Source organism: Plasmodium malariae (assembly GCF_900090045.1).
Source record: "Plasmodium malariae genome assembly, chromosome: 8".
In the NCBI taxonomy this organism is placed as follows: Eukaryota; Apicomplexa; class Aconoidasida; order Haemosporida; family Plasmodiidae; genus Plasmodium; species Plasmodium malariae.
In genome coordinates, this window is record NC_041782.1 from 2075001 (window position 1) to 2089982 (window position 14982).

General features: G+C 28.5%; 5 protein-coding genes across 5 annotated transcripts in view; 3 read left to right on the plus strand and 2 right to left on the minus strand.

The window, feature by feature from the left end:
• Window positions 1-3067, plus strand: part of IMC1a (inner membrane complex protein 1a, putative) — a gene marked incomplete at both ends in the record, with an annotated part of 3589 nt that extends 522 nt beyond the window's left edge. The window contains 4 exons of the mRNA XM_029004701.1: window positions 1-121; window positions 283-497; window positions 673-1565; window positions 1971-3067. The exon at window positions 1-121 is cut by the window's left edge and continues 29 nt beyond it. Coding sequence (XP_028861363.1) covers window positions 1-121; window positions 283-497; window positions 673-1565; window positions 1971-3067 — 2326 coding nt within the window. The remainder of the gene's footprint in view (window positions 122-282; window positions 498-672; window positions 1566-1970) is intronic.
• A 2188-nt stretch (window positions 3068-5255) lies between these two features.
• Window positions 5256-6628, plus strand: PmUG01_08052300 (phosphatidylethanolamine-binding protein, putative; the record flags this gene model as incomplete). The annotated part of the gene is made up of 3 exons (XM_029004702.1): window positions 5256-5340; window positions 5751-6113; window positions 6483-6628. The coding sequence occupies 3 exons, from the start codon at window positions 5256-5258 to the stop codon at window positions 6626-6628; spliced, it is 594 nt and encodes a 197-aa protein (XP_028861364.1).
• Window positions 6629-7367: 739 nt separating this feature from the next.
• PmUG01_08052400 (IBR domain protein, putative) lies at window positions 7368-9464 on the minus strand (the record flags this gene model as incomplete). The annotated part of the gene is made up of 1 exon (XM_029004703.1): window positions 7368-9464. The coding sequence occupies one exon, from the start codon at window positions 9462-9464 to the stop codon at window positions 7368-7370; it is 2097 nt and encodes a 698-aa protein (XP_028861365.1).
• Window positions 9465-11502: 2038 nt separating this feature from the next.
• Window positions 11503-12969, plus strand: BCKDH-E2 (lipoamide acyltransferase component of branched-chain alpha-keto acid dehydrogenase complex, putative; the record flags this gene model as incomplete). The annotated part of the gene is made up of 1 exon (XM_029004704.1): window positions 11503-12969. The coding sequence occupies one exon, from the start codon at window positions 11503-11505 to the stop codon at window positions 12967-12969; it is 1467 nt and encodes a 488-aa protein (XP_028861366.1).
• A 737-nt stretch (window positions 12970-13706) lies between these two features.
• On the minus strand, window positions 13707-14243 carry PmUG01_08052600 (plasmoredoxin, putative; the record flags this gene model as incomplete). Its single annotated transcript, XM_029004705.1, has 1 exon — window positions 13707-14243. The coding sequence occupies one exon, from the start codon at window positions 14241-14243 to the stop codon at window positions 13707-13709; it is 537 nt and encodes a 178-aa protein (XP_028861367.1).
• Window positions 14244-14982: the final 739 nt, after the last annotated feature.

Genomic DNA, 14982 nt, shown 5'->3' on the forward strand with positions numbered 1-14982 from the left:
TATTGTGACAAGAACGGTTGAAGTTCCCTTTGTTCGAACAATTGAAACAACTGTCCCTAAAATAACATATGAAAGTAAAATTAGAGAAGTTCCAAAGTATTATTCCAAAATAATAGAAAAGGTGCGGGTTGTTTCTTTTTTTATATATTTTTTATTTGTTTAGGTGAATACACGAAATTTGTAATTTTTATTTTGTCTCTATTTTTTCGCTATTTTACCAGGAGTTTATCATTATTTTATTTTTTTTTTTTTTTTCCCCACCTTTTTTCCTTGTCTGTTAAGGTTATTGAAATTCCAGAAGTGAAATATGTAGACAAAATTGTTGACGTGCCAAGAATTCAGTACTGCTATAAATATGTCCCGAAAGTAGAATTCAAAGAGAATATTATAAAGAAACCAGTTTTCGAAAAAAAAATTGTAGAAAAAATTGTAGAAGTCCCAAAAGTAAAAGAAATGAAAAGATTTCAGGAGGTCGAGACAGTGGAATATGTTATAAAGTAAAATGAAAAGAAGTTGAAAAAGGGAATTTATTTTTACATCCTTAAAAATACTTTTATTCTAACTGCGATCTGCTCAATTATATATCACTTTGTAGTAGCTAGCCATGTTGTATTTTATTATTTTTTATTATTTTTTATTTATTTATTTATTTTATTTTTACCAACCTTTTAGGTACGTTCCAAAAAGTACGAATGAGTATGAAAACGAACAAAGGGAAAAGAAGGTGCATAACAGAAATGAAGATTTAGACCGTGAAATGAAAGAATCTAAGGAAGAACATAAAGAGGATAATGCACAAAATGTAGAAAATTTACAAAATCAACACAATGTGGAAAATATGGCAAGTTATGATTTGTACTCACCAAAAGATAAAACAGATGGTGCAAAGTTAATTAGAACCATTCCTACTGATCTTAATGAAAATTTCTACATACATCCAAAAGTGTTACTTAATGAGAAGAACATGTCAACTGGTATACAGGAGATGTATCCTTACATCTTTACTAGGTCATTGCAAAATGGAGAAGAAAAAAAACAAGATACTACTATGCCTTCTTTTGGTTTACGTAATGAGCTATCAATGATGCAACTACAAGAAAAGAACAATTCCATTTTACACACACCTAGAATTGAACAAGTGTTTAAACCAAAAATTGTAAAAAATATAGAAGTACAAAAACATGTTCCTATTTCTGTTGATGTTCCAGTACCTTATATGGTACCAAAACCTGTCGTTGTTAATGTAGAAGTCCCTGTTTTGAAATTTAGAGATACATTTGTGCCTGTACCAGTCAGAAGAAAAATTATACCAAAAATTAAGTGGATATCAGATGTTTATCAAGTAGATTGTATAAAAGAAAGACCATATTTGAAAATCCAGGATATCATAAAACCAATCCCTTGCGATGTTGATATTAAATATTGGAAATATATGGAAAAAGCGTGTGCAATTAACCCGAATGAGTTACCACAAGATGATGTTCACGCAATGTGGATGCGAGTTAATGCTCACCTAGCTGAGAAAAAGAAAAAGGAGTATGGCGACTTGTACCCATATTATAGAAGTAAGCAAAGAAGAAGCGAACAAATAAAGCGAAAAAATTAAGTGCAAAATATAAAGTATAAAAAGTAAAAGAGTACAAAAAATATAAAAAATAATGCAGAGGAAGCCAACTCATATGCATTTTTGTACGGCACACGTCATGACGTAATGTCGTGGTGATGCATTGATATGCTTATGTTTACGTGGTTTGTGATATATGTCCGTATAGTTGTACATATCTGTTTCGTTTCTTCTTTTTTTTCGTGGATTTTCCAAAGAGAATATATATACATACACGTACATATATGGTTATATACACATACGCGCATATTTGTAGTGCATAATTTCACTATTTACATATATATATATATATATATATATATATATATATTTTTATCCCTTTTCAAACCTTCCCCTGTGTATAAAGATGAAAATGGGGAAATCAATTTCAGCAAAGAGAAACAGGACGGAAGTGACAGTGAGGGATACTCAGAGGAAGGAGGGGAAAGTGCTAAGGAAGAATTTAACGAAAATTATGAAGGTGAAAGAGGAGCTGAGGAAAACAAAGAGTTGGAGAAAGAGAATGAAAATGTAGAAGAAGATGAAAGAAATGAGGAGAAGGCAGAAGTGGATGAAAATAACTATATAGTTTCAGAGGAAGAAGGAAACTATAGAGGGGACGAGGACATAAGTAATAAGAATAAAATGGAAGAGAACATATATAGAGAAAATATCCAAATTGTTAGAAATGGTAATAATAATATTGGCCAAAATGATACAAAATGTAGTGGTGAACAAAAGAAACAAAATGGGCAAGGAAGCCAAAACGAAGAGGCACAAATTGAATATAAGGAAACAAATAGTGAAAGGGGAAAAGTAAATTCAGAAAAAAATATATTTCTTAATAATAAAAAAAATGAAACTTTGTATACACAAAATGAAGATAAAAGCACTAATGTATGTTGTCAAAATACGAAATGCTATGATAATAGTGCACAAAAAAATGAAGAGAAATGTAATTTTGAATGTATGGATGAATTTATAAATGAAATGAAAAAAAGAGAAAATTTAGAGGAACAACCAATTGCATCTTTATATCCTTCTCACCCACTTGCTATGACGTATTTGCAGAACAAATGGATTCATGCGGATACCTTAAGAACACATGAACTTTATAATGATAATTTTATTAAAGCAAATATTAATGCAAACTTCAATTTACAAAGTGGAAATGCTGTAGTTTCTGATATTATGCGTAATAAGGATTTTTTACAAAGTGCTAACCCTATTATAGCTCCCTTCAGGCCTGGTAATATGAGACATATAGAAAATTATTACAACAATGTGATCATTCAAAACATAAGGGAAGAAAATAATAAATTCCCGAATAACAGATATATTCAAATGACACAGGAAAAGGATGCCATCAGAATTCAAATGAATGAAAATATGAAAAGTTATAGCAAAGGAGAAAAGAGCGATTCGGAGGACAACCAATGCTGTAACTATTTTTGCAAAAACTGACAAAAGGGTGGAGTAACATGCAAGGAAGTAGAAAATAGGGGTATTATTAAATGCGTATAATCAGAAATTTGGTTGACTAATTTGAAAAGAGAAGTTCTTGACAAAAAATGCGAAGAAAAATAAATTATTTGTAGTTATATACCAGCAGTGTGTACACTAAAATGACACTTTTTATTTATTTTTATGAATTCATGCTATATTGTACTATTCTATTATATTCTTATCTATTCCATTATATTTTTTTTTTTTTTTTTTTTTTTTTTGCACATCATTTTAACTTATCCAGTACTATTCCACGATCATGAAAGAGAACAAAAAGGAATTAACCGTTGTTAGGCTAATACTTTATTTTTCTTCCCAAAATAAATAGATGTAGGCGTGCGGTTTTGTGAACACGTGTTTATGAGTATATATATGTGTGTGTATGCCTGTGTGTGTATGCCTGTGTGTGTATGCCTGTGTGTGTATGCCTGTGTGTGTATGCCTGTGTGTGTATGCCTGTGTGTGTATGCCTGTGTGTGTATGCCTATGTGTATATGTCTATGTGTATGTGCCTATGTGTATATGCCTATGTGTATATGCCTATGTGTATATGCCTATGTGTATGCATATATGTATGCATATATGTATGCATATATGTATGCATATATGTATGCATATACGTATATATGAATATATGTGCATGTATTTGTTTACCGACTTGTTTGTTCGTTCACTTCTTTTCTTTTTTTTAGTGATAAAAAGGTAATAATCTTATGTGTACCTTTGAGAATACTATATTATTAATTCAGTAAATGTAAATTTCATACTCTTATCATTTTATGTAAAATAATTTGCAGTATAGTAAACCATTTCTTTACATATTTTTTTCTTTAATAAAAATCTTTCTGTAGACTTTTTTATTTTTGTAGTGTAGTAGGAATAAATTTATGAGTAGTTTCTTCGTAAACCTCTTATTCTTTTTTATGAGAACATGCTCATTATTATTTTTTCCTACTCAAATGAACTGTTCTAATGGAGAAGTAAATATGCGCATATATCTATATATGTGTATATGTATTTGTGTGCACCCCTTTTTATATTTACCTTTAGAAACACATACTCGATCATAAGCAGAAAAAGAAAAACCTAGTTTTTAATTTCTCACCCTCCACATTGCTCTGTCCCCTTCATGTGTCAACTTTATATATATTTATATTATTTTATTATTTTTTCGTGTTAATTCACATTATTAAACGTTACATGTTTTTACAATGATGACCACAGTATGTTTTCAGTAAATTTGCATTACTTATCATTATTTTATTTTAAAAGCTTTTGCATTATTTAAAGACAGTGCGTGTTTATATATACACCCAACTGGTGAAAAGCGAATAAATGATTTAATGGTTGAATGAATGGATATATGAATATAATAAAGTATAATATATTATAACTCTAAAAACATCGAACAGCCGCAGCGGATTTTCAACAAAATAGAGAAAATGAAATAAAAGAAATGTATCTTTTTATGAACGATGTGCCTGCATATACATGTATACATGTATCTACGTATGTATATATGCATGTATGTGTATACATATGACACTGCTAACACCTTTGGATAATAAATGAATGGAATAAAATTAATGTGTAAACAGTTCAAATTTCTATAAAAGGATAAATGGAAGAAGAGTAATAGACGGACAAGCATTAAACGAGTATTACCTTTATACAGTGAATGTCCCTGTAGAATGATCTTATTATTATCTTTTCTATGAGTATAATAATTTTTTAATGTTAAATTTTAGTACAAGAGAAAACAAAATATTGACCTGTTATAAAACATTGCTTAATGTAGACAGGACAAGTATAACGAGAATTACTCTTCTTTTTTTTTTTTTCTTTTCTTTTTTCTTTTTTTTTTTTTCTTTTCTTTTTTCTTTTTTCTCTTTTTTCTTTTTTTTTTGGGGGGGGAGTTCAATTAATGTACATACATTTGATAAGTCGTACAACTTTTGGAATTACTTTTTCTAAATATTCTTTTTTACCGTTCAATGAACAAAAATTTCTGAGGTAAGAGCAAAGCATGTACAGAGAAATATAACCGTGCTATATATATATATATATATATATATATATGTGCATAGCCTGCATTATTCTGTCTAAATATATTGATCATTCGATTTTTTCAATTAAAAAATTAAAAATGTTTATTTTAAAGTGTTCCATTTTGTTATATTGTTTTTTTTGCGCGAAATTGACTTTTGCGAAAATCGAGTTAATACAGTCAGGTATTAAAAAAAACAAAAAAAAATGAGAAAAGCTAGCTTTATTTTTTTATAATATAATTTGGGCGTAGCAGGAATGCACACATGCTCACACGAACTCATGCTCATATGAGTACATGCATATATGCATATACCCATACATATAATACACATATACGTATACATATGCATATACCCATACATATGCATATAATATACATATGCGTATACATATGCATATAATATACATATGTTTATACATGTACATATGCATATATATATGTCCAGGCTTGGTCATTTGATCTCATTTTTTGAGGGATGCATAAGCAGAATACCAACATTTTGGTATAACTGCAAAATGACATTTTTTTTTTTTTTACCTTTTTTATTTTATTTTATTTTTTTTTGCTTTTCCTTTTTTTTTTCTACTTAAGACTTTGGCATCGAAAAATGCAACTCCGAAAAAGTAGAAGCGCTAGATGAGAAATTTTATGAAAAGGACTGTGGAGGTGAGAATTTATTACCATCTGTTGAATGGTTAGATAAAAATAGCTCAACAAAGTCTTATGCCATTACAATAACTAGTAGGAATCATTTGAATACCATTATGGTTCATTTCATAGCATGGAATGTACCAGCATATATAAATTTAATAAACCATTCTACAAAATTTGAAGAAATAAATGCAATTACAGGTTTAAATTCATATAACAAAAAAATATATGAAGGTCCTTGCTCTAATAGTATACAGAATAACGAGCCGAGTGAATGCATGAAATTTACCCTGTATGCATTAAGTAGGAATACTCCCTCCCCTCTCCTTTTTTTTACATATGAGAAAATATAGACACAATTATATGAAGTACACTGATGCGTCCGCATGAGCAATTTGCATATATATGCGTGTATACATGTGTATATATATGTGTGTATGTATGAATGTATGTATGTGTGTATATACATGTGTATATATATGTGTGTATGTATGTGTGTATATACATGTGTATATATATGTGTGTATGTATGTGTGTATGTATGAATGTATGTATGTGTGTATATACATGTGTATATATATGTGTGTATGTATGGGTGTATATGTATCTGGATATATGTGTATATTTATGTATTTATATGTGAAAGTACATTTTACCACTTCGCCCATGCAGAAAATGAGTTTATAGAACTATCAGAAGACGCAGATTACTACGAATTAATGGCATATCTTAAAAAGATGAGCAGGACTGAGAAAATTGTTGTCGACAGCTTATCTCTATCCTCACTCTTCATACCAAAAAGAAGAGTTTCAAATTAAGAGGACAAAAAAGAGAAAAAAAAGGGAAAAAATTGTCTCCATTTTATTTTCTACAAATTTGTTGTTTTTAACTAATCCCGTTTATTTTTTGTTTTGAAATGATTCATAAAATCAAAGTTTTCGAAAAATTAAAAAATTGCACGAAATACTTTTAATGATTGCTAAACACTTCTTATAAAATAAAAACAGAATAATTGTAGTACAAAAAATTAAAAACATAAAAAAAAAAAAAAAAAGAATACGAATAAGGCCAAAAATCAGAGTAAAAATAAATCTAAAAGTATGTATAAAAGTACGTGTAAAAATATGTGTAAAAATATGTGTAAAAATATGTGTAAAAATACAAAAATGTGAATTTTTTTTTATTTTTTTTAAGAAAGGCAGCTGGGGAAGTTTGTCCATAATTATATGTGACTACAAATATTCTTAAAAAGTATATCATGACGGCTTCCTACAATATTTAAAAGGATACATATATAAATGTACACGAACATACATATAACTCACTGTGTGCATAAAGAACAATTTTAAAAGGTGGAACGTTTTTAATTTAAAATAAACATACTCTTATAATCAGAAGGGGTGTTTTGTTACAAAAATAAATAAGTTTTGTGTGCTTGGAGGAATATACGCATTACGGTAAACAAGCTATAATTCATATATATATATATGTATTTATAAACCTAAACACATACATGTGTAATGTAAAACTGCTCCGCAACAGGGTTAAAAAGAACTACTAGCTAAAATTGCTTTCAATGAAGTCACAAATATTTTTAAAGAACACATGGACTACTTTGATCAACTCCTCAATTTCTCTAACGTTTTTGTCATATCTATTATTTATAAATTGATATATATCTATATTTTCTGTTTTTCGTTGTAACATGTCCAAATTTTTTTCTAGTTCTCCTTGATGATATTCGAAAAAATATTTCTGATTTTCATCTTTCCAATTAGAAAAATAAGCAAAGGCATAGGACCATTTCAATATTTGTCTACATTTAATAGTTTGTATTATAGAATCTTCGAAGGTTTTCATTTTATGTAGTTGTATATTATTCGATTTACAGAAATTGTGAAGGAACAGTAACTGAGTGCTTATAGAGAATTCTTCTCCATGCTGATGAGCATCAAATCTGGTTTTAAAATGATTGTATTTGTTAAGAATAGAATGATAATTTCTTTTTACTTGTTCTTTTTGTTCTTTTTGTTTTTGTTCTTTTTGTTCTTTTTGTTCTTGTGGTTCTTGTTGTTCTTGTTCTTTTTGTTCTTGTTCTTTTTGTTCTTGTTCTTTTTGTTCTTGTTCTTTTTGTTCTTGTTCTTTTTGTTCTTGTTCTTTTTGTTCTTGTTCTTTTTGTTCTTGTTCTTTTTGTTCTTGTTGTTCTTTTTGCTCTTTGTTCATTTCATTTTCATTTGTTTTGTTGTTTTCAATATATTTGTTACATTTATAAAACCCCCCTTTATGGTTATTCCAACTCTCTAAACATAACCAACAAAAACTGAAGCTACAAATACATTTTACATTCATACATCCTGACGCTTTTTCGATTGATTTATTACAATTGGGGCATTTTTTTGTATGTATACTAATCCATTTAATGTTATGATCATCTTTTATTTGTAATTCTTTCCACTGTTTAATGAGAGTACAAGTGACAGGTCTATGAAATTCATGAGAGCAAAGAAAACAAAAGTTAAAGCCACATTTGCATACAACATTATTATTTTTTAGCATAATTGATTCTATGATATATTCACAATTTACGTTTGGACATTTTTTTAAATTATAACTTTTGTTTATAAATATTTGTACTAAGATCTGTTCATATTTTTCATACAATTTTTCGGTACAAATACATTTCCAGTCTTTCATTTTGGCTATCTCTTTGCAGTCTAGATGTATACATTTTTTAATAATTACATTCTCTTCAAAATCAGTACTTAGAGACGTTTCTAAATATCTTAACCAACATTCTTTGGAGTACCTATGACCACAATTTAAGGCATATGTGTCTTTCATATCGTATTCGTTTAATAAAACTGGGCAGGTGTATTTTTGCCTTTTGCCTGTATCACCGAGTTGGGGGACCAGAAGCGTATTGTCTCTATGGTCTACTTGATTTGAAGCGTTTACATAATGCCCTCCTTCATCTGTATCACTTGCGTTATTCCCTGTAGGGATAGCATAGCCACCTTTTTCGTTCATAATTTCTTTTTCCATTATATGACAAAGATCGGACTTCATAAGAACATCTTTCGAATTTTTAAACCATGCCTCAATCAAATTATCCGAATTGAAGTTATAGGCTTTCAAAAAATGGTATGCGTAATCATACTCAACATTTATTAGGTTCATTAGGTCAGAAATAGTTTCTTTCATTTTTTGTTTAATGTCCGTAGTGTTATGTACATTATATATACTATTTTCTTGATACTTTGTAAAATTTTTTTTAAAATATTCTAAATAAATTTTCATGCCTTCTTCATAATTCTCCTGACTGAAGAGTGATTGAGTTGGCTCTTCTTTTATTTTGTAATTACTGCTACTATTACTGCTACTATTACTGCTACTATTACTGTTACGATTACTGTTACGATTACTGTTACGATTACTGTTACGATTACTGTTACGATTACTGTTACGATTACTGTTACTATTATCATTACTATTACTACTACTATTGCTGTTTCTATTATCATTACTGATATTATTGTCGACATTTCTTACATTGTTATTACTTATCAACTTTTTAACAACCTTTAGTTTTTTATCCTTTCCAAATTCGATTGTGACTTCCAATTTGGTACTTGTATTTTCTTTTGGTATGTTCATGTCTTAGCAATTTGCATGGGTAAAATTTGGGGAAAGGAAAAATGGTTTATGCGCACATGGTTGTACGTTCACTGTTTCGGGGGGTTTGCAGGGGGCGACTTATCGTATATATATATATATATATATATGTGTATGTAAGTATATATATGCATGTGTGTGTATATATTAAAGTACGTATGTGCATGTACTTATCTTCCCTTTTTTGATATTGTTTAAAAATAAATGGACAAAAAAGATTAACTCTTTTAAGATGAGAGAGGTCTAAGTAGCTTCTTAAAATTTGAAAATATATCACTTAATAAGAAAATTAAATTTCCACTTAATACTAACTACAAAATTGTAATGCATTTCCAAAAGATGAGGAACTACTTTAGGAATACTTTATTTCGTATTGTTTCATTATTTTTTTTTTTTTTTATTTTCAAAAGTGTTTTTAAAATATTTTATATATTTCCTGACTCATGTTTAGCCTTGTTTGGATATTTTTCATTTCGAAGGGGTTTAATCTCACTAGTTCCATTTTTTGTGTATATGTATACATGTACATGGGCCTATGCACACATACACATAAGTTACACACATATACACGTAACTGTCTTTTCTTCTTCAAGAATAACACTGCTCATTTGTTCTTTTCAAATACCACACAAATGTGATAGGACGAGTTTTAATGATGCCTATTTATTTCTCATGAAATTTTTTTTTTTTTTTTTTCTTAAAAATTCCCTCTTACTGTTTTATTTTATTTTTGGAAAAAAAAAAAAGGGAGTACTAAGAGATTGTTAAACAGTTGGGAAATTTGTTAAACCTTTGAAGAGTTGCAAAAATGGGGATTTATAATGTCCTTACGATTTTGCAATTTACCAATTTGGCAATTTTGCAGTTTCGCAATTTTATAGTTTTGCAATTTTATAGTTTTGCATTTTTACAGTTTTGCATTTTTACAGTTTTGCATTTTTACAGTTTTGCATTTTTACAGTTTTGCATTTTTACAGTTTTGCATTTTTACAGTTTTGCATTTTTACAGTTTTGCATTTTTACAGTTTTGCATTTTTACAGTTTCGGAACTTGGCAGGTTGGAAATTTCTCGAATAATAGTAAAATGGCTTGTAATTTGTATAAGGGGGAAATGCCTTTTTTGATTGATGCACTATTGACATTCATGGGTATGTATATATGCACGTATGTTTGTCACTGCTTAGAGGATGAGAAAAGTAGTTAGCTGAAAATGCTTGTGCAAATGCCATATTTCTAATATTATGCTGTGGACATTAATATCATTTCTTGGCATGACTGCATTTGGGGATGTGTATATGTAGGATACATATTTTTTTATGCTTGCGAAACATTGTATAAACAATTATGGAAAAAAAAAAAAAAAAAAAAAAAAAAAGGGTAATAAAGATAAAAAAGAAGATATGAAAAATGTTTGAAATGATAAAAATAATTACCTTCGTGCACGTACGTTTTGGCTATATATATATATATATATATATATTTTTTTTTTTTTTTTTTTTTTTTTCCTTATATTAAATATTTCATTATTTTTATAATTTTTTTTTTTTTAAATAGAGAATTATCTTGCGTTTTTGCAAAACTGTTAATCCTTTCCTTTAGAGAATTTCCTTGTAAACACATCTAAAACTTACGCATTTTACTTATGTTACATATTTCTCTTTTTAATTGGTATTAAAAAGAAAAAAGTAAAATTAATTTTAAAACAACGAAATTTATTACTTTTTTATATCATTTAAAATTTGCAGAAATACGAAAATTTGAAACAGCTTAAATGTGTATACAGGAGTGCGCTCACATGTTATTCGTAAGTACCTACATATACGTACATACATACGTATATACATATTTTTGTGTATATATGTATATACATTTATATGCTTATGCGTTTGCCTATGAGTGTGTATATATTTATGTAAGTATATATCTTCATTTACACATCTCACATTTGCGATTTTTTTACCATCCGACACTACCGCACAACAAACACCCTTTTTTCTTTCACCCCTCTCTCTATTCCAATATGATATTTCAAAACATAAAAAATGTACTTAAACGAATAAATGTAACACGTAGGAATAATGTAGGGCGTTACTTAGGTACTAGTAGACTTAACTTTAAAATTGTTAAGTGCAAATTATTTGATATAGGAGAAGGTATATCAGAAGTGGAAATAACGCAATGGAATAAGAATGAAGGGGATCAGGTTAGTGAAATGGAAAGTCTATTAACTGTTCAAAGTGACAAGGCAGCTGTTGATATTACAAGCAAATACAGTGGCGTACTTGTAAAGAAGTATGCAAATGAAAAAGATTTAATAAAAGTCGGTTCTTACTTTTGCGAAATAGATACCGAAGATGATGTCAATGAGACTAACGAAGATGAAAAAAGGGAAAAAGTGGAAGAGGGAAACCAAACAGATGAAGATAAGGATGATGAAAAAATAGAACTAAAGGATGAATTAGACATAGAATCGTCAAGCGAATTAAATGCAGGAGAATGGATACAAGGTAAAAGTAATAGTTTTGGTTCATATGAAGAGGGCAAACAAAAAATGAGTGTTAAAGCTTCTCCTGGTGTTAAAAAAAAGGCAATGGAATATAACTTAGATATTAATACTATAGGGGCATACTTCAATAAAGACACTGTTAATATGAAAGATATAGAGATTTATCATAAAAAAAAAAATCAAAGTGATTTTGAAAACTTAAGGAATAGTAGTAGTAGTAGTAGTAGTTGTAGCAACAGTAGGGATAATAGAAGTATAATAGAAGAAGTGCCATTGAAAGGAATAAAACTAGCAATGTGTAAAAGCATGAATGATGCATTGAGTATTCCATTATTTCATTTAAATGAAATGTATAATGTTGAAAATATAGTAAAGTCAAGAAAAGAAATTAAAAAAAGTGTACATGAAAAAGAAAATATTAATATTACATTAACCAGTATACTAATAAAATTAATATCAAATACTTTGAAGGAATTTCCAATATTAAATTCAAAATTTAACTCCAAAAAAAATAGTTACACTATTTACAAGAATCATAATATTTGTATAGCTATGGATACACCTAATGGTTTGTTAGTACCGAATATAAAAAATGTAGAGGAAAAAAATATAATAAATATTCAAAAAGATTTAATACTTTTACGTGATAAGGCTAATCAAATGAGATTGAGCAAAAGTGATATAACTGATGGTACAATCACTATAAGTAATTTTGGGGCGATTTCTGGTACCTTTGCGACTCCTATAATTTTTGACAACCAAGCATGTATAATTGGAATATCAAAAATTCAAAAAAATATATTTTTAAAAGATGAAAGTAAGGAGTTAAACTCTTTAAGCGATTTAGTGGCATCTGACACGATGAACTTGACTTATGGAGCAGATCACAGATTCATAGACGGAGCTACACTTGCTCAATTTTCGAAGAAATTGAAAAAAGTAATTGAAAGCACAGTTACTATTGATCCATATGAACATTGATCCCTTGGGTGGTTAATGAACATGCGTTGGTTAAGCATGGTAGTACATAATGAACGATGGATGATCCCATCTATTTTAAGGATACATAGCAGTTTTAAACTTCTTTTAACTTTTGCAAATGCATAAGCGTTTGTAAGAGTGTGCACACATAAGCGTGCACGATTAGGTACATATACGCGTGCTCATAACTCTATACACATGTTCATGTGTGTGCGTTTTTCCGTTCCCACAGTTTTTGTAGTTGCACCACAGTGTTTCTCAAATTGCAAACCTTTTGCGTATCATAACACAGTGTTCTTTTAAAAGTTATTTTGCATGTTTTACTATTTTACAAACATATGCATGCACATGTAGGTATATATGTATATGCATAAAGATATGCTTTTATATACTGATATTATACATGTAAGTAATTCGCTTGAAGCGTGAAATGCAGGAAACTTAGGATTTCTAAAACGTTTGAACTTAAATAGGTTAAAAACGTAGACATAGTTCTTATTTATAAAAAGGTAAAAAAAAAAAAAAAAAAAGAATTATATAAGTTTCGTTGAAAAAAGGAAAAGAGAGCGCACTGTTCACTACAAAATATATAAATATATGTGTATATACATATATATATATATATATATATATATGTACATGCAAAAATGCATACATACATACATGCGTATTCCCGCTACACACGCGCACGCTAGTACACTTGTATGCGGTTCTCTTCGATACCATGGATTGGTATGCTAACTGCTGAACAAATCAAAAAAGCGATTGTTATGTTTGAAGGTACTTGGTTGTATTATGTAATTTTTTATTAGCGACTTGAAGTTGTTTATGTATGCATCGGTTCTAATTAGTTGGACAGCGTCCTTTACTAGAATACTGTTATTTGGAGCGATAACCATAAAGGCTGGTAAGTTTTTTATTTGAAATTTTTTGCAAATAAATAAATAATTATCAAAGGGTAAGCTGTAAAAATGCATGTTCCTTAAAAAGTTTAAGTAATCTTTATACGTTTGATCAAATGGAATATAAATTATTTCAATAAATGGAAAATTTTTTTTAAAACTATTTAAATTATCTATAAACGTTACACAATATTTGCACCAAGATGCCCCAAAAAATAAACCTAGATATTTACCATGGAAATAGGAGGAATCTATTTTCTTTACTTCGTTATTTTCATAATAACACAAGTAATTCATGTAATTTTTCAAAAACTTCTTTTGCTCAATACTCGACTCGCTGTTCGCTTGAATGGGATTCTCCACGTCACACATCATGCTCGAAAAAATGTTGAAGGTGAAAAAAGGGGTATAGGGGTATTTTTTTTACCTATTTTTAGACGTTTTTATATCCTTTTTTATACTTATTTATATACTTTTTTTTATATCTATTTATATATCTTTTTTTATATCTATATATATATACCTTTTTTTATACCTTTTAACTTTTTTTTTATCTTTATTTTTTTTTTTGTTATTTGCACAGAGGGCGAAAATGACCTTCGTAAATGGGCAACGGTGTGTGTTGTGTGTTTGGGTATGCTAAACAACTTGTAAACACGCTAATAGTATTCATTTATTTTTTGCGCTTAATTTGCGGATTTCATTAGCATCCATGCTCATTTATATATATATATATATATATGTATATATATATATGTATATATATATATGTATGCGTATGTACATAAATAAATATATTTCTTTTCCTTCGCGTTTGTATCTTATTGAATGTACATATACTAATGTTCTTTATCATGGGCACAGAAGTCCCTTTTTATCGTGAAATGCGCATAATTCTTTTTTTGTTCAATGATGATCATCATAACTGCAGTTCACATGGAGTAGTTAGTATTCAAACTATGTGAAATGTCGACTAATAATTATATGTAAATACAGTAAACAAATTAAAAAATTAAAAAAATTATTTTTAAAATAAATTTACATAAATATTACAAAAAAACAAGGGCAAAAGGGAATAAGTGCAAAACAGCAAAAAAAATGAAGTGACTTA